The 20,764-nt window shown below is 32.5% G+C and overlaps 1 protein-coding gene across 2 annotated transcripts in view; it reads right to left on the bottom strand.

Moving 5' to 3' along the window:
- Pcdh11x (protocadherin 11 X-linked) overlaps positions 1-20,764 on the bottom strand; it is a 524,801-nt gene that overhangs the window by 56,385 nt on the left and 447,652 nt on the right. The window contains exon 7 of one of the 2 annotated variants that reach the window (XM_021187467.2): positions 18,046-18,069. The exons of the other annotated variant lie outside the window; for it this stretch is intronic. Within the exon in view, the coding sequence (XP_021043126.1) occupies positions 18,046-18,069 (24 nt within the window). The remainder of the gene's footprint in view (positions 1-18,045; positions 18,070-20,764) is intronic. 2 annotated transcript variants of the gene reach the window in all.

Raw genomic sequence — 20,764 nt, 5'->3', positions numbered from 1 at the left:
TCTTTCTTTCTTTCTTTCTTTCTTTCTTTCTTTGATATGTTTAGGGTTAATCATGTCATTTGGCTATCAAAATTCCTCACTTAGAATCCCCTAAGTCTATACAAGAAAACAAATTGGACATTTAATTTCCCTCATTGTTGCAAGTTAATTAGGTATGTCCAAAAGAATGGCTTAATGAAGAGGGAGGATATGCCATTCTTACAGCAAATCAGCCAGAGCAATCACTGAGTTAAGACAGTATACACACAACTTCAATGTCAGTATATATGCAGTTGTCATTCTTTATCTCAAATAGAAAGGTATGGTCTCTAGTTTCCCTTTCTGACATCCATCTTAAGTTCTACTACTGACAGGTTCATTATAAATATGTCTTTCATGAAGATCAATGCTTAAGATAACATTTCACATTGATGTGTGTATCTTCAGATAACATCCAGCTTCCACTTAGGTTTTGTTCATTAAATTCTAGCAATTAACATTTAAAATTGTGCATTATTATACTAAAATCAAAGTAATATAATACTGATACTCATAGTCTGAGTCAGTGAAGTCAAATTATCAGTTTGGACATAAAATAATGTTATTAGACAATATATTTTACAAAGTTGAATGTGGGTTAGAATCTTTATTCAGAGACTAGGCAGTTGTATCTGTTCATTTGCAACAGGTACATAGATGAGCATGTGTATGAAATAATTCCCATGAAGATTCAGGTGCCACCTTCTTAGAATAAGAATTACAATAAGGAATTTCAAATCACTGTCTTGAAAGCCATCTCTTGTGTGACATAATGAAAGCAGTGTTAAGAGGAAAATCCACAGCACTAAGTGCCTTTATAAAGAAATTGAAAAGATCCTATAAAAGCACCTTACCATCACACCTGAGAGCTCAAGAACAAAAAGAAGCAAACACATGCAAGAGGAGCAGACCACAGGAAATAATCAAAGTCAGTGCTGAAATCAAGCAATTAGAAGCAAAGTAAATAATACGAAGAATCAAAAAACATTCAAGATCTGGTTCTTTGAGAAAATCAACAAGATATATAAATCCTTAAACCACACTAACTAAAGAACACAGAAACAGTATGCAAATTAACAAATCAAAAGTGAAAAGGGAGACATAACAACTGAACTGGAGGAAATTCAAAAAAATAATCAGATCCTACTACAAAAACCTATACTCAATAAAACTGGAAAATCTACATGAAATGGATGATTTTCTAGACAGATATCACATACAAAAGTTAAGTCGAAATCAGGTAACCTGTCTAAACAGTCCCATAATCTCTAAGGAAATAAAAGCCGTCATAAAAAACCCAAGTGCCACATGGTTTCAGTGCAGCATGCTACCAGACTTTCAAAGAGGAACTAATTCCAAAACTCCTCAAACTATTCCCCCAAAAATTAACAGAAGAAAAATCGCCAAATTCATTCCATGAAGCCACTGTCACCCTGATAACTAAACAACACAAAGATTCAACAAAGAAAGAGAACTTCATACCAATTCTGTTTATGAACAATAACACAAAAATACTCAAGAAAATTCTCACAAACTAAATCCAAGAAGAGATCAAAAACATCATTCATCATGATAAAGTAGAAAATTCATTTTATGCATAGTACTACTCATAGCTACTTGGAAAACATGAGTGAAGAACTTAAAATGACAGCATAGAGTTGAGATGGTACTAAGACTATTTCCAATTAATTTGATAAAGAAATTTCTTCACTAACACTTAAGACACTACAATCTTGCCCACAGTGCAAACTCTCTAATTTCTTATGTTTCATAAATCTTCCCCCAGCTTAGATAGAAACTCCTACTGCCAAGTGATGTTAGTCAAGACAATGGTCAAAAGATACAGCTGTAATGAAAAATGACAAAACCTAATTATTACTGATAGGAATTGAGATTAATTGGGTGGCAATCCAATCACAGCATTATAAGGTGTCTATTGAAGGAAAAATGTTCTTGTCAGTAGTGTGCACACATCATTAATTTGCCAATATTACAGATCCTTAGAGAAAATTTTTACTCATTAACATTATCCTCTATTTCCATACAAAGGAAAAACCTTTTCAAACATATACCGTAATTTACTGTATAATTTTAAGTGTATACTTATGCTTATAAATGTTTTCAGAAATTAAAAATGACATTATACTTTTCTACTGAAATCTTATTCCTAACACAATCTAATTCTTAATCTAGCATACATTAAGCACATCAAATTGCTAAATGAATTTGTCTTGATTGTCACACACATTTTCAAATTGAAGAATTTAATACCATTTATAATTAATTATTCTAAAATATGAAGTTTATGGGATATTTTTATACACAGAAATAATTTTGTCTGTTAAAGTGTAAAATATTTAGTAATCCCTAATTCAAAATTAAGAAGCAACATTGCTATCTTATTTTAACTCTGATGAAAGAAAAGTTAGGCATTGCATAAGTGACTTTTTAAAAAAAAAGACAAATTTGTTTTCAAATAGCCATTTAGCAGTGACTGGATACATTTATGACTGATATAACTTGAACATGTGATATAGTTACTGTTGATATAAACCTAAAGACACTGAAGGTAATAACATCAGTCTTATTAAAATTTGTAGCAAAACTCCCCATGGCATAGAAGAATCCAGACCACAGTATGAATAGCAGCAAGGATGAGAAAAAAAAAACTTCCTTGGGTAATTCAGGCTAAATTTTTAGAAAATCAAATGGTGGTAACATTGGAGGTCATTGAAACCCATATTACAATGATAATTAAATATTTCTTATGATATAGCAAAAATATGAACTATTTTCCATGAAAGAGGAACATTTCCTCAAGTAGTAATTTTCAGGTACATATTGTTATACCTTACATGGTTATTCATTGTTAATCAGAAGTTTAAATTCTCTTGTGGAAACAATAAGATTTTAGAGGGGGGAGGGGAGAGACAGAAGGGGCAAGGGGGAGGGGGAGGGAGAGAGAGAGAGAGAGAGAGAGAGAGAGAGAGAGAGAGAGAGAGAGAGAGAATATCTTGCACACATCAATAGAAAAGATGTCAAATGCAAAATATGTCCTAAAAGTTTAGCTCAATCCCTTTTTAAAAAGCAATTAATTTTAAGGAATAGATTATAAGAGAACAAAATAATAGTTAAACTTCCTCCTGATGGTAGGTGTAGTTGATATTTAAATGTTCCCAGAGCTAAGATACTCCAATGATCAATATGAATGGCAATTTCCTGGTACTCAATTTTACTTATGCATTATATTGGCATCAAATAACAACAACTAGAACTATTCAAAACAATGCTACTATTTGAAAAATACTATAAAAATCAACTCCCTTGAGAGATTTGATACTTGAATAGAGGAAGGGTTAAATAGATAATGACTGATAATATAACACTGTGTTTGAGAAGACATGCTATTAAGGATTGATCATCTACATAGACAGTAAACTTTTAGAAACAAGTATTTTCTATTAAGAAATGATCAACACAGGTTAGTTCAGGCTGCTGGTCTTTCTATAGGGTTGCCCTCTTCCTCAGCTTCTTCCAGCTTTTCCCTAATTCAACCACAGGGGTCACCAGCTTTTGTCTATTTATTGGGTGTAAATATCTGCATCTGACTCTTTAATCTGCTTGTTAGGTCATTCAGGAGTCATTCATGCAGACACTGTACCACCAATAAGGCAGCATACACCAGATGTTAAGAGGCTTCTAACACATATGTGGAGAAGAATGCCAGGTCTTGACTCAGTGAGAGAAGATGCACCCAACCCTCAAGAGACTGGAGGTACCAGGGACTGGAGAGATCTGGTGGGGTGGGGATGAGAGGTGGGGACATTCTCTTGGAGACAGGAGGGTAGGAGAGGTATGGGATGTGAAACATTCAGAGGGTGGGCGGGAAGGGGGGGGATAAAGACTGGACTGTAAAAAATGATTAAAGAATAGAAAGAAAGAAAGAAATGATCAACCCTGAAAATATATATCAACGTATCATTGTATGAATTGAACTGGATAACTGGTGCAAGAAAAAGGTAGTGGAAGACAGTAGGAAGGTTTGGAGAGTAGAATGGAAAGGATGGGGGAGATAGGGTTAATTTATAATCTCAAGTTTTTAAAAGAGTACTTGTGAGATATTTCTGTACCCATGCTTGTATTTCAACTGTTGCTCTCATTATGCAGATCTTGTTTAAGCAACTGTGTCAGTACAATTCCCTGGATATAACTCCCTGGAATACACTAAAGATACACTCTCCCATCAGATATCTTACTCAAAAGGATTCATCCTTAGATGAAGAGCTACAGAAAATCAATGTCTGCTGAGAGAAGAAGAAAATTCTTCTCCAAGAATGAGACTACATAGTAGGTTATCTAATACCAGTGGTCAGTTGTGAACACATTCATATACATGCAAGCATACATTGGCTCTTTTGTTTATATATCTCACAATAATAATTAAAGAAGTTATGAATTTGAGAGAGATAGGGTAACAGATACAGCAAGTGCTGTATTTGGAAGACAATGTGGTAGAAATGGTATAAATAGAATACTCATGTATACAATTCTCAAAAAGTATAAAAATAATTAAATGGAGGAGGTAATCAGGAAGTAGGATGTCATTTGAGATGGAAACAAATGGAATGATTAATAAAATAAAAAAGGAAAAAATACATAAAATGAAAAAAGAAAAGATGATACTCAATTATTTAAATTACTCATATGATCTATGGTAATTTCTCAGGATACACAATACCAAGAAAATATGCAGAAATTTTAATATTTTTCTTAGCAATACATTAAATAAGCATTAAAAGGGAAGATTCCTTTTATTAAAAATTGTTATCTAAATCAAAATTGAAAGAAATAGTTTCAGTAATATTTCTTAAAATTCATATAATATGCTAAATCATAGTCAATATAATGTGTGTATAAATATATCAATATATTCTGCTGAAGTAAGCATTAAATGTATAAACATGAATATAAATTATTTTTTTAAATATGGTTTTATAAGATCCAACTAACATACATTCTTAAAACTTTGAATCTTCCTTTAAATGATCTGTAGCTTAGAATGTCAAAAATCACAATCTTGTTTCTTTTTAAATCACTAAATTTCCTGTAATGAATATTATTTAAAAGTAAGAAACTATTTCCCAATAACCTTGATGATAATGAATGTAGAGATTCTCAAAATAATATTAGAAATTCAACCCAATTTCACATTAGAATTTTATTTAATGTAGTCAATTTGGATTTCAACCTGGGACCGAATAATAGCAATATATATAAAAAAAATGCGTAGTTTTAGTATATCAAAAATGATGGGGAAATGATCACCTTCTTTGATCAAGGAACACTTAACAAAATTAATATCTCCTTATTATGAAATAAATTGAACAAATTAGGTATAGAAAAATATTATTTCACTCAATAAAGGTAATTTGTTTTTATTTCCACCATTCAACATGAAGTTGGAAGAGCTATTCCAAATAAGGGAAAATGGTAAATGAAGTGAAATGTTCACTGTTCACAAGATGACAGGACTGATTTAGATATAGAAAACTTCTCAAATATATGAAAATCTATTTATACTAATATTGAAGTTAAGAAAATTATTGACCATAAAATAGCACAAAAATTTAGCACTATGGTTACATGGTATTATTGAGTTATCTGAAACAGAATTCAAGAAAGTAATTTAATCTATAATTGCAAATAAAATAAAAGATTAAAATATATAACAATACACTTATGTGAAAGTTATATTTCAAAAGGTAATTAAAGGAACCAAGGAAAACATGAACTGAAAAGACAGCCTGTATTCATAGATGGGAACTATTGTTAATGCACAAAGAAGAATTATATGTTCAGTGTCATAGTAGGTAAAATAAAAATGATATTCTGTACTCAACCTGAAAAAAATATGTTTTTGAAATTATATGGAAAAGTAAGGCAGACCCAAACAGCCAAACCTGCTTTAAGGTAAATGAACAATCCAGGGGAATTATACTATAAGGCATTGAAACATACGATTATTAGTCAAAAGATTAACTCATGGAAGAACTGACAAACATTCACTTCCCTCAACAGAGGAAAAAAAGAATATTAGGTGGGCCTGCTCTATTTCTTGAGATAAAATAGACAGATGCTAGTGCTTGTTAACCGATAGTCATAATATATGGATTTTTTTTAAATGATTAATCCTTCTTAGATTGGCTCAGACCCTTCCAAGTAGGATGGATAGAATACAAGGTGCTAGTGATCAACCCGTTGCATCACCACTAAGATAGGTAAATAAATAAATAAATAAATAAATAGTTTAGGAACTTCACCAAGAGAGCTTATACCTGTACAAATGATCCTACTTGTTTTTTCTAGTAACTTTTTTATATCTAGGATTACTTAAATGCCTATATATATGTATTCATCTTGTACAATTTATAACAGATTAAATTCTCAAAAAACTGAGCATCCAAGTAAAGCATTTCACGTTCCTGAGATTCAACATTCTTGAAAGATACAGAGAAGAGAATAACAGAGAAAGAAGTGATGTGATTCTCATGACAGCCATATCCACAGACTTTGCTGCTAAACTCATCTGTGCTTTATTTTTCACAATATTTCATATATGTTTCCTTTCTTGCCTATTTAAACTTTTGACTGGTTTCAAATGTGGATACATGGCTGGCAACATTTGAAAGGGAAATTTGAAACTAACCAAATAGTCTATTGATAAGTGTGATATTTTGTATAAAGAATTTGTGATTGTTTGGTCATCTAGAGGTGAATACTCTTGTGCTTAACAAGTAACCAGTATCAGTGAAGAGAAAACTTTGCTTTACTGGCACAATCAATGGTAATTTCTAAGAGCTAAAAAAAATCAACCATCATTAACAAGAGAACCATATACTATTAATAATAGTTTCTGGGAACCAATTCCACAATCTGAGTGGAAAGAAGTGATTTAGTCAGGTCTAAAGACAATACACATGAAAATCAAGAAGGAAGACCAAAATGTGAATACTTCATTCCTCCTTAGAATAGGGAACAAAATATCCATGGAAGGAGTTACAGAGACAAAGTTTGGAGCTAAGACAAAGGATGGACCATCCAGAGACTGCCTCACTTGGGGATCCATCCCATAATCAGCCGCCAAACACAGACACTATTGCATATGCCAGCAAGATATTGCTGAAAGGACCTTGATATAGCTATCTCTTGTGAGGCTATGTCAGTGCCTGGCAAATACAGAAGTGGATGCTCACAATCATCTATTGAATGGAACACATGGCCCCCAATGAAGGAGCTAGAGAAAGTACCCAAGGAGCTGAAGGGGTCTGCAAGCCTATAGGAGGAACAACAATGTGAACTAACCAGTATCCCCAGAGCCCATGTCTCTAGCTGCATATGTAGCAGAAGATGGCCTAGTTGGCCATCATTGGGAAGAAAGGCCCCTTGGTCTTGCAAAGATTATATGCCCCAATACAGGGGAATGCTGGTGCCAGGAAGCAGGAGTGCAGGAGTGGGTGGGTGGGTGGGGTAACACCCTCTTAGAAACAGGGGGAGAGGTGTGGTAGGATGTTTCTGGGGGACTGGGAAACTGGGAAAGCAGATAACATTTGAAATATAAGGCTATAGGCCTGGGAATAGGGAAGCTGGAAACTCTGGGGAACAATTGTAATTCTTGATTCTTTGTGGGACATGGTTATTCTTTTCAATTTGATATGGCAATGATTGTATAATGTCTTTTTTTTAACCTGCTTTTGGAGTATCAATAAAAGACTGGGGCAAGAGAAAGGCAAGAGAGCAAGTAGAGAGCATGTAGAGAGCATGTGAGGAGTATATGAGGTGAATGTGGGGAGTAAGTGAAGAATGAGATAGAGCATAAGAAGAGCATGGGAAGAGTGAGGGAAGAGAGAATGTGAGGCGTGTATGGAAAGTATGTGTGAGAGTGAAAGAAGAGTGCCTGTGGTGTGTGTGTGTGTGTGCGTATGTGTGTGTGTGTGTGTGTGATGTGTGTGTGTGTGTGTGTGTGATGTGTGTGAAGTGTGTGTGTGTGAGAGTGAAAGGGGAACGCACAGAGGTGTGTGTGAGCATGAGGGTTCAAGAAAAGAAAAGCACATAGGTGAAAAGCAGAGAGCACAAGAGAATGCAGAGTGTGTACAGCCTCAAGCTGTGAGTGAATGAGAGAGAGAGAGAGAGAGAGAGAGAGAGAGAGAGAGAGAGAGAGAGAGAGAGAGAGACAGAGAGAGAGATTTAAACCTTGAAAATTGCCTGTCAGCTTGTACCCCCCAAAAAGTAGTCTGTGTATATTTATTATGCGATTTCCAGATATTCCTGCTTCCAGTTGAGAATTCCGATCCTGTGTTGAGGCTGGATTATATATATAAAAAATCTTACAAGTTAAATAGAATAGTAATTACCCTGGGTCAAGGGAAATTGAAATGTGGAAATTTTCATCAATGAGCACTAAGTTATAGTGAGATAAAAGACAGAGTTTTGTGAGGAATACACAATGTGGGGACTATAGAAAACCATAATGTACTGTACATTAGAAAAAGCAAGGAGAAAGGATTCTTAATAGTATAATTATATACAAAGACAAATTTTTATTGAGATCAATATAATTAATCTCATATAAAATTATGTAATATTTACACATATGAGATATAACTTTATACTTTATTCACATGATTTTATATATCTTTTAAAAGTAAAATAGAAAAAATAAAATAATACAAATATACAAATATACAAAATAACATGGAAAGAAATAAAAAATTACACCTAAGTAAAATTTCAATGTTAGGAATAACTTCTAGTGATAACATAGGTCTATTATTTACATTTTATGAGGAACTTTCCCTGCATTGTTTTCCTTTCATAGAATTTTGTTGAAGTTTCTGAAAAAACCTTGTAGCATCCCTCAAAATGTTGAAAGAACTGTGAAGCTAATTTAAGTTCTGAAAGTATTTCAACTTTACACCCACTGGTGCTATAGATTTATAGTGGTGTATTCTTCAACCATGTTCTTCTAACTCTGACTCACAATTGCTATAGATAGTTGGCATATGAATTTAGAATAGACCACAAATTAGTAACAGTAAAAATAACACAGTGTGTTTTTCTGAAGCTGTAAGAAATGATAAAATGTGAGTTCAAGCATATATGAGAAGTATATTTGTTTTATCTATGTTTAAAAATAGTGCTTATTTTATGAGATAACACATAAAATTTAAGCATATCTTAATTTCAAAATGAATAAAATTATGTGAAATTAGATAAATGTTGTTTTTAGAGAATTTCATTGTGTGTTTTAAAATTTCTAGTCTATTCTGCATTTATTCTCTGTTTTGGGAAGGGTATAATAGAATGGAACACGGTATATGATGAAGTAGGCCAGGTTTGAACAATGAGACGATTTAAATAGAAAAGGCATTGAAATATTACATAACTTGATTACAAGCTAAAGTAAGTAACCTTATTAAATATCTTAAGTAATGATTTTTGAGTTTGTCTATCATATAGCTGACAATATTTTATTGTTTCTTAATATTTATGATCTATTAAAATACATTTTGAAAACAACAATATGTTTTAAGAACAAGGAATGAGGAAAATGTATACTAAAGTACATGACAGAAAAAGATGATGAATAAATATTAAATAAGTTTATTATTATATTTGTTTGTTTTTTTGTTCTGTTTTATTCTGGTTCTTTAGTTGGCCTGTTTACTTTCTAAAGATAGTCATAAAGGAGATTTGGACATAACTGTGTGAGGAGATTGGGTTGACGTGTGAGGAGACAAGAAAAAAGAAACTGTGAACAGAATAAAGAATATGGAAAATATTGTCAATTAAAAAATAATGTAATATACATAGTATGCACTCACTGATAAGTGGATATTAGCCCCAAAGCTCAGAATACACAAGGTACACTTCACAAACCACATGAAGCTCAAGAAGGAAGAACAAAGTGTGGGTAATTTGGTCCTTTTTAGAAGGGGAACAAAGTCTCATGGGAGTGAATATGGACACAAAGTGTGGAGCAGAGACTGAAGGAGAGGGAATCCAGAAACTGACCCACCTAGGAGATCCATCCCATATACAGTCCACAATGCAGACACTATGTGGATTCCAAGAAGTGCATGCTCACAGGAGTCTGATATAGCTGTCTCCTGAGAGGCTCTGCTATAGTCTGATAAATACAGAGGCAGATGCTCACAGCCAACCATTGGACTGAGCATGGGGTCCCCAATGGAGGAATTAAAGAAAGGACTGAAGGAGCTGAAGGGGTTTGCAATGCCATAGGAAGAACAACAATATCAACCAACCAGACCTTCCAGAGCTCCCAGGGTCTAAACCACCAACCGAAGAGTACACATGGAAGGATCCATGGCTCCAGCTGCACATGTGGCAGAGAGATGGTCTTATCTGGTATCAATAGGAGGAGAGGCCCTTGGTCCTGTGAAGGCTGGATGCCCTAATGTAGAGTAAAGGGAGGGCAGGAATGCAGGAGTGGGTGGGTGGGTGGGGTAACACCCTCTTAGAAACAGGGGGAGAGGTGGGGTAGGACGTTTCTGGGGGGGCTGGGAAACTGGGAATGCAGATAACATTTGAAATATAAATAAAGAAAATATCCAATAAAAAATAAACAAAAACATATTCATGGGTCTACAAAAAAAAACCCAATGTAGTATAGAATGTCAGAATATCTGGATTTTAAAATTTTAGTAAATTCTTTTATTTTGTATGGATTCTAGCTTGGGTATGTACATGCACATGAATGTTCATGTGGCCATATTGCAACTATGCAGGGCAGAAGATATTTTCTAGAAGTCAGTTTTCACTTTGAAAAATAAAGTTCCTAAGAATAGACTCAGATCATCAGGATTGGTAGTTAAGCATATTTGTTGGCTAAGCCATCTCTTCCAGCAGTATCCTTAATTTTTGTCATGAATCAAAACTAGCTCATAACTGGAAATTATGACCATTCTCGAGGTCTATATTCTTTCATTCTGTTTGATTACATACTGACTGATTAGAAAAATATAACAGTTTTAATGAGTTATTCATTAAAGCCAGGCAAAATATTCAAGAGCTGCTTTCTCTAAGCAAAAAACAATCCAGTAAATATGTTTCCAGTGTATCACTTATATATCAATATCCAATAATCTTCTGCATATTTGTACCAACAGTTGTATAATTAGATCTGGTTTTGCAAATAAAGAATTTTTAATTTAGTTGAATATTTTTCTTTTAAATGAGCATTTTATTTCCTTACTCTGTTAGATATTATTTACTTTTTGCTTCTAAGTTAGGGAATTTTGTAATATAAGTGTTTTTCAAATGGCAAAAAATACTTTAAGCTGTACTAGACACACAGCATTTTATTATATGCTTTTTAATAGTTCCAAAAACGTTGCCTACTGAGTATAAACACCATTAATATATATTTATGCACTGCATAATTTCTTGGGAATCTACTTAACAGATTCATATTTTTACTGTTCTTAGAAAGGAACATTCTTAATACAAGATCCATATTATGGCAAATTATATCAATAATATTTGAAATGTGTTTTTTATCACCTGAAGAATAAGAAATGTTTTGATCTTCTGAATCCACTTTAACAGCAATACATCTGCCTCTGTATTTGTCAGGCCCTGACAGAGCCTCTCAGGATAAAGATTTATCAGGCTCCTGTCACAGGACTGAGTACAGGATCCCCAATGGAGGAGTTAGAGAAAGGACTGAAGGAGTTGAAGGGGTTTGCAACTCCATAAGAGGAGCAACAATATCAACCAACCTGATCTCCGAGAACTCTTTGGGACTAAACCACCAATGCAAGAGTACCCATGACTCCAACTGCATATGTAGCAGAGGATGGCCTTGTGGGACATCAGTGGGAGGAAAGGACCTTGGTCCTGTGAAGAATCTATGCCCCAGTGTGGGGGAATGCCAGGGCAGGGAGGTGGGATTGTGTGGGTGGTTAGGGGAGCACCCTCTTAGAAGCAGAGGGAGGGATGATAGGATAGGGGGTTGTCAGAGGGGAAACCAGGAAATATAAACAAAGAAAATAAATAATAAAAACATTTCAAAACGCAACCAACCAAACAAAACAAAACAAAATAATCAAACAAAAAAACAGTGATACAAACAGAGTAAAAATAGTAGTCCACATTGCAAGTATAGAGGTCAGAGGACATCTTGCAGTAGTCAGTTTCTCTGTTTCTGCAATATAGGTCCCAAGAATTTAAATCAGTAACTCAGCCTTGATAGCAGTTTGTTTTGACCCTTTTTAAATTTTTATTTATTTTTTATTTTTTGGCATTGTGAGATTTCTCTTTAACCATTATTTGTTTTGAGAAGGGGGGTTCCCAAATATTTCATTTATTTGAATTATGACAGCCTAGGAAGCTAATTTTCTGTAAAGAACAAGTACACATTCAACAGTGCTAATGTTGATTTTATTAGTTTGTCCATTAATTAATCTTGGAATAAAATCAAAACAGTGTGTATAGTGGCCAGTCTCAAAGTTCACCAAATTAATCACTATTAGCCACAAGTAGCTAGGCTAACACTTAAAACATGACTGGTTTGAATTGAGTTTTCTATTCATAAACCAGATACTTGTTTGCAATATATATTGTGAGAAAGAAATAAAACATTTATAAATTTTAGTTAGTTATGTTTAATGATGGTAAGACCTGAGATATGTTTTGTTAACTGTTTTACTAAAAGTAATTTTGACTGTTTCTTTTTAATTTTTAATAATACAACTACTGGAAATCTATAATTACTTTTGTTTTTCAATATGACTGTGTTGAGAAAAATATGGAAAAATGTATAATATAAAATTTGATATTCTGTGACCATAGTTTTAAATTAACAATTTGCAGAAAGCAAAGTTCTTTATTCATTAATAATTTCTGTAACATAAAATAATGGCTTTTAATAATATTTATAATTTTATAGCCATATTTGGAAATTTCACAATTTTATGGCTCATTTAAAATTTTCTAATAAGCAAATGTCAATCAATAATGCCTTTTATTTCATTTACATTCATATTTTAAGTCTAACACAAATTCAAAGTACAAAGTTTGAATAGATTTTTGCTTTCATAGGTTAGATTCTGACTCAATGCTTCACCAAAAGTTTTATCAGAATGAAAAGAGTAAAACATTACAGCCATTTTTAGAATATAATAAGTGTACATTCTCCAAAATGAAATTAGTTTTCTTCTCTAGTTTATTTTTGAATGATAAATAGTTTCAAAATTGCTTTCATTTTCCTTTGTTACAAAAACCATTAACAAGCAACACAATTATATTAGGAGACATGTTTTGTCTATTTCTCCGTTAATGTAACATTTCTAGTGAATATAGAAAAATTATTTTGTCATTTATTATTTGAAGATAACTTTTTAAATATTAAAACTCAAGTTCTAATGATTTATAAGACAACTCTTTCTGAAAATATTTTTCAATAATAATTCATGTCTTACTATTAGTAAATTAAAACAAAACTAATAGAACCTGAGTTGATTTGGTCATGTAGCATGATAACAGAGGGAGATATAAAATGTGTAAGAAGAGATTAATTGTATGGTCCATGCTATCAATTTGTAACTTAATAGCTATGTGTATACATTTTAATTAATGCCTTCATATGAAAAATGTGATACTCTTTAAAGGACACTGTTTGTCTAAAACTCTGAAATAGGAATAACTTCATGGCTATCCTTCATACAGATAAATTGCATTTTGTATTTACACAGACTTAAATAACTAAGAAATCAGATGCATATAGATAAAGCAATTCAGGAAGATGAGAGAAAACTCATGTATTATAGTCTCTCCTAGATGTAATTTATGCTTTTTCCATATTATTTTTTTCCTAAATAAGAATCCTTGGCATAATTTATCATTTCAAGTCAGATACAATTTCAGATGAATATTTAGCTGTATAGCAGATACCTCAAGTTTTACTGAGACCCAAAAGACTTAGTTTATTTCTGGGAATATTGTATTAATGTATCAAAAAACATATAAAGTAAATGAATTGTAATCATAGACATCAAACCAATGGGTACACTTTAAAAAGCAGATGACTTTTTTGCCTTACAAACAAGAATCAAATATAGTATGGCTTTTGAGCCTGGTATGCAGTCAAAATGCAACTACATAATGATCATATTAAATACATAGTATTTATCAGACAAAATTTGAAGAACAAATTTTGTTATAATTTATGATCAATATTTTACTGATCAATGTTCAAATAATTGTACTGGTATTGAATTATGCAGGCATAAAACTTTAAATGTTAACACTTTGAATCTCCTACTATTCAATTTTATGTTGCCTCAGTTTCTAGCTCATAAAAATTTAAACAATAGAAACTGAAAATCTTTTGTTGTAAGGCAACTGACACCATTAATAGGACAAATTAGTAACCTACAGATTGGGATAAAATGTTTACTAACCCTACATCTAATAGAGGGCTAATATCCAAAATGTATACAAAACTCAAGAAGTTTAACTGAAAACTGAATAATCTAATTAAAAAATTGAGTACACAGCTAAACAGAGAATTCTCAATAGAGGAATTTCTAATGGCCAAGAAGGACTTAAACAAACATTTAACATACTTACTCATCGGGGAAATGCAAACCATAACAACTCTGAGGCTCTACCTTACAACAGTCAGAATGTCTAGGTTCAAAAACTCAAGGGACAGCAAATGCTGGCAAGGATGTGGAGCAAGGGGAACACTCCTCCATTGCTAGTACAATTGCAAACTTGTACAACAACACTGGAAATCAATTTGGCAATTCCTAAGCAAATTGGAAATTGTTCTGCTGAAGACCCAGCTATACCACTCCTGGGCATATACCCAAAAGATGTTCCACTATACCCCAAGGACATGTACTCCACTATGTTCATAGCAGACTTACTTGTAATAGCCAGGAACTTGAAGCAACCCAGATGTACCTCAACTGAAGAATTGGTACATAAAGCATGGTTCATTTGCACAATGCAATACTATTTGGCTATTAAAAACAAGGGCATCATGAATTTTGCAGACAAATGGATGGAAAAGAAAATATTACCCTGAGTGAGGTAACCCAGACCCAAAAGGTCATGCATGGTATATACTCAGTGATAAGTTGATAGTATCCAAAATGTACAGAATACCCATGTTCCAACACACAGACAGTAAAAAGTTTAAAGAAATGGGAGGCCCAAATAAGTATGCTTCAATCCCACTTAGAAGGGGTTATAAAATAAAGATGGGAGGCAGAGGGAGGATGGGATCTGGTTGGGAGAAGAAAAGGAGAGGGGAAAAGGGGAACAAGATCAGGGGTGCTATGGGATATGAGAGAATCCTAGAGGTCCAGGTTGGTATGGAAGGTGGGGGTACCCTTTAAAAATTCCCAGAAATGTGGTATGTGAGAGTTCCACAAGACTCAAATGGGGTTATATTAGATAAAGTGTCCAACAATAAAGAGATGAAATTCAAAGAGTCTACTACTAGTAGATAGAAAGGACCCGAAGTAGAGGGATGGGATTACCAAACCACGGTCAAAAATTCTGACCCAAAATTGTTCCTGTCTAAAAGAACTGCTGGGACAAAAATGCAGAAGAGACTGAAGGAAAGGCAGTCTAATGGCCAAACCAACTTGGGATTCATCTCATGGGGCAGAGGAATAGTCACCAAGGCCTGACGCTATAACTGATGCTATAGTGTGCTTACAGACAAGAATCTAGCATGGCTGTCCTCTGAGAGGCCCTGCCAACAGCTGACTGAGATAGATGCAGATACTTACATGCAACCATTGGATTGAAGTTGGGGATTTAAATGGTTGAATTAGGGGAAGAATTGAAGGAGATGAAGGGGAAGTTGATCTTATAAGACCTGCAGTCTCAACTATTCCAGAGATCTAGATGCCTGGGAGCCCCCAGAGACTGAGTCACCAACCAGGAAGCTTACACAGGTTGGTCTGAGACACCTGGCACATATATAGCAGAGTACTCCCTGAACTGGCCTCAGTGAAATAAGATATGCCTAATCCTAATCCTGTAGAGACTTGAGGCTCCAGGGAAGGGGAATGATAGAGGGTGGGGGTAGGGCATCCTCTTAGAGTTATTGGGGATGGGGAATGGCATGAGAAACTGAGGGAGGTGGTATTTTGAGTAGGAGCAATGGCTGGAATATAAATAAATAAAATTTCAAAAATTGAAAAAATAATAGAACCTGCATATGAAAGTGTGGCATGAATGTCGAATGTTTACTGAAGACAGCATATGTTTTAATTACATATATGAATACTAAGTAGTGCCAAGTTTTATGGTTTTAATTATATTATTATATGCCAGGAACACATGGTTACTGCAATCCTTAAAATGAGTCTAGTGGAGGAGCACAGTTGGACAAGTGCTTGTCTAGTATGTGCTAAATAAACCAGATTTTATATCTGTAATCTCAGTACACTCAGAAGTTAAAGTTCATACTCAGGTATATATTCTATTCATAGTTATCTGGATCTTTAAAAGATGGAAGGAGCATGGAAGAAAAATGAAAGACAATAGAAGAAACAAATGAAAAATAAAGGAAACATAAACTTGAAATCTTTGAATACTTAATTGACTTCACTGAGTGTATTCACCTAGTCAGCTGTACTAGTTTTATGAGAATCCATGTGGTCCTGACTTATATTCAATATTTTTATTCCATAGTACATCTATGAAGCATTTATCAAGACACATTGCTAAGTAAAATAAATCAGACACAGTAACACAGTAACATTTATCAAATGATTTCTTTCATATGTAGGAAAATGCCTTATTGCAGAACAGAAATTAAGGAACAGAACAAGCATATTTGCAGATGAGGTTGTTCATAACCTAAATAAATTTATAAATGATATATTCTTCAGGGGAAGTTACTACAATGAAAACAACAAATTTGAAATAATGAATGCATATTTGACTTGAATCATAAATACAAACATGTTCTTATGCTATTCCATATCTACAGCTCATAAATTTGCAGGGAAATAGCTAAAAAATCATAAGAACTGGAGAGTTAAAAGGCTATATGCAATATTTTCACATTAATTTTATTATGTATATAAATGTTCAAGATTGAAGGACATTAGGAGTAAGATATCATTAAATTTTCAAACTTTTGAGGATTGATGAAATTAATTAGAATATATAGAATATAATAGAGCTATACTTTAGTAATTATTTTAGATTGCTTGAATTAACAATGAATTATTGGTTGTAGTTTTAATACTAACAAAGGAAAATCATAGTTTTGGAAAATAGAACAATAAAAAGACCATTTTGAAATCTGAAGTTAAAGTAAGCATAAATATAAATGAGGCATTCAGAGTATCCAATAAAATCTTAAAATTTTATGAACAAAAGATAAAATTAAATACATTTTAACTGGTTGCTTAAATTTCATGTTTAAAAATATTGGCTGTTTCTTAGCCTTGTCTTAGTAGAGACTTACAAATAATCTATACCACAAATGTTGGTAAAGAGTGTACCTTATATACTATTACAAAAATGGAAGTGAAACTATTTTCTTTAGCATGTATAGAGTAGGAAAAATTAGAGTTCAAATTAGGAAAGAAGTGAAGATAATATTTAATCTTTTGTATTCCCTCAGAGAGATGTTGAAAATATTCCCCTGGTCAGAAGAATAATACAGTCAAATCCATATTTAATTTGAAAGCAGCTACTTTAAGTCAAAACCATGACTACATGATTATATTAATTTTGTTACATAAAAATTGATGTAAAGAAATTGCAAAAAAAAATAACATTCAAGTAGTGAGGATAAGCAAATTAAGGAATATTCTCTTAGATATCAGTTCATTTTTTAAAATCTCAAGCAAGCAGTTAAATTTTGGAATGTTTTATGAGAGGTGAAAAAAAGTTCACAAAACAAAAATGAACAATTTTTCTCTGAAGTGAAACATGCATTTTAGTGAAGCTTTGTGTTTATTTCTACTGTACCTTTCTTTAGTCCAGGAATGAAAGCTAAAAAGAGATTTGCAGAAAGTTAAACCATATGTTTTTACTCTTCTTCCAAATATACTATAGAAGTTACATAGCAAATTATATTAAATTCCATTGTATTCTTGACCCCATTTCGCAGTAAATGTTGGCTTAAGCAAGATTGAACTTACTTAAGATTGTCTTCTGTAATTTGTGAGATTATTTAAGCAAGTCTATGTAATATGTTGCACTTTCAGCAAGTAGTAATTGCTCCTTTAGATAATGCCTAAGTGCCTTTAGCTAATTACCCATCTATTAGGAGCTCGGAGTTATGCAAGAAATCAGCATATGTCTAGCCTTATTGAGTGTATAAAAATATAGTACATCAATAAAATGCCATTATATTATATACCCTCCTACTGAAAACACAGAATGCAAGAAAACAGTACGTTTTACCTAGAGTACTCTTGTCTCTAAACACTAGCCTAACAATTTATTTCAGTGAAATTATTCTTATTATTGTTTTAAAAATAATTTCCTATAAATTCACCACCAAAACTACATACATATTATTTCTCACAAGTAAAAGAGGGAAATTCATGTACATTATAGTAATCATAATTCTAGATAAAAATAAGGATTAATTTTTAATTAATTTTCATTCAAAAACATATGACATCATGTTCAAGAATAGGAAGTAAAAACTATTTAAACTGTAGAGATTATACTAATAAAAATATTAAGTTTGTAACAATATGTATGGATGACCATCGATTTCTTCTTTATAAAATTTTAAAATCCATAGGAAAATATATATGTTGATGACTTCTGTGTTTTAGTATATATTTTACAGTGTTTATGTTTGGATAAACGCTTAAAAAACAAGCAAATTGAAATTGCATAAAACCTACTTCAATTAAATTTGAGGTAATTTGAAATGACAAATGGCATGCTAAGAGATGCATAGGTCAAAAACAAACAAAAATGTAACTACAAGTGTGACAAATTGAAAGTACTATACTTATAAAATAATACAAATTAATCAAAGAAAAACATTTGCTATTTTTCTGTGTCAATGATGTGTTACAGCATATTCCCTTTCCATCATAAGGTGTTTTACTGAGAAGTAAGACAATTTAATGGTAACACACTAAAGAAAAATAACAGATCTTTCAAAAGATGCATAGAATAACATTTATTTTTCAAGTAGTATTTTGAAACTCTATACCTTTGATGTATCCAATTCTATGGAAAGATTCACATGAAAACACACACATACATCCAATACATTATTGCAATAAACAATCAAGATCTGTGCTTTCTCAATGTTATTATCATATATCTTACAATGAGCAAGAAAAATTAGAAATAAAGTACTTGCTTTTCATGTATAAGTTGTAATTACAGGTTAGCATAGTCCTCAGTGATCTAATTTGGTAATCGAAACGGTCAAAACAAAGGGAATGGGCCTGGACATGTTTCTAGTGCTCTGATATTTTTTTCTAAATGAAAGAAGTTGAATAGGTAGCAAAACAACAACTAAGCAGCAACCAAGTCCATTTTAAAAATAATTCACTAACCTAAAAATTAAACTTTGATTTAAAAGTAATATCAAATTGATCAATTTTTATTAAAATTTAAAGGAATAAGCATATTCCATATAACATTTTCCTTACATACTCCAAAGAAACAATAGAAAAGTGATCAAAAGTGGAAGTATTTCAGCACATACAGCAATATATTTAAGACTCTAATAACACAATAGTGCATTTTTTATGTAAGTGTATTTGTTGGCAACTATTGAGTGCTGAGGGAGGTAGGAAGGGAATCTTGACCTAGATGACAATATCATTCAGGTCTCTGTAAAGATCTATATAGTTTTATATGATTCAACCTGATTTTCCCCAAGATCTTTTCAATAAAAGAAAAATGTAAACTGATTAACAGAGATCACTACTGACTTAATATTTTGAATGTAATACTTGTCAGTGTATCAATTTATACTTTCCAACTACTTCAAATTAATCACATATGGGGCTCTTCTTTAATGTAAAAGTTTTAGCCCTGAAGCAATAAATCATTAAATAAGTCAGTTTTAGCCAACCATGGTGGCACACACCTTTAATCCCAGCACTCGGGAGGCAGAGGCAGGCAGTTTTCCATTTTCAAGGCCAGCCTGGTCTACAAAGTGAGTTCCAGGACATCCAGGGCTATACAGAGAAACCCTGTTTTGAACTCCCCCCAAAATAATTCAGTTTTATAATAAAAATCATCACATTTATTATACACTATCTTTAAGTAATTACATTGAAATTTCTAGAATACTTTCTAATACAGAGCAAAACTAAAATAAATAAATAAATAGATAAATAAAGTATACAAGTAAGGTTTAACCTAAGGTATAGCCTCAAGTTTTATGAGTTAACTATTAATAACAAGTTATTTATTGATTTTCTTATACCAAGCCTCTCAAAGTTTAATACAGAAGGTCATGGAATACAGCAGAAAAAAACTGAAAAAAAAATTGTAGACCTGAAGAATAGAATGCTAAATTAATAAACTAATGCATGCCTTTCATACATGTTAATAGTAAAAATTGTAAAAATTTCCCCAAAGACTTAATTCTTCCTTATGTATAGCATAAATTACCATTGTTTCTTTCTTATTCACGGCTAATAAATTCTATAGTTATTATAATCTTCCTTGTATGGGCATGAAAATAAGAAACAATGGGGCT

Source organism: Mus pahari, chromosome X (assembly GCF_900095145.1).
Source record: "Mus pahari chromosome X, PAHARI_EIJ_v1.1, whole genome shotgun sequence".
NCBI lineage: Eukaryota > Metazoa > Chordata > Mammalia > Rodentia > Muridae > Mus > Mus pahari.
The sequence above is the reverse complement of the archived record's forward strand: the minus strand, read 5'-3'. Positions and strand labels throughout refer to the sequence as shown.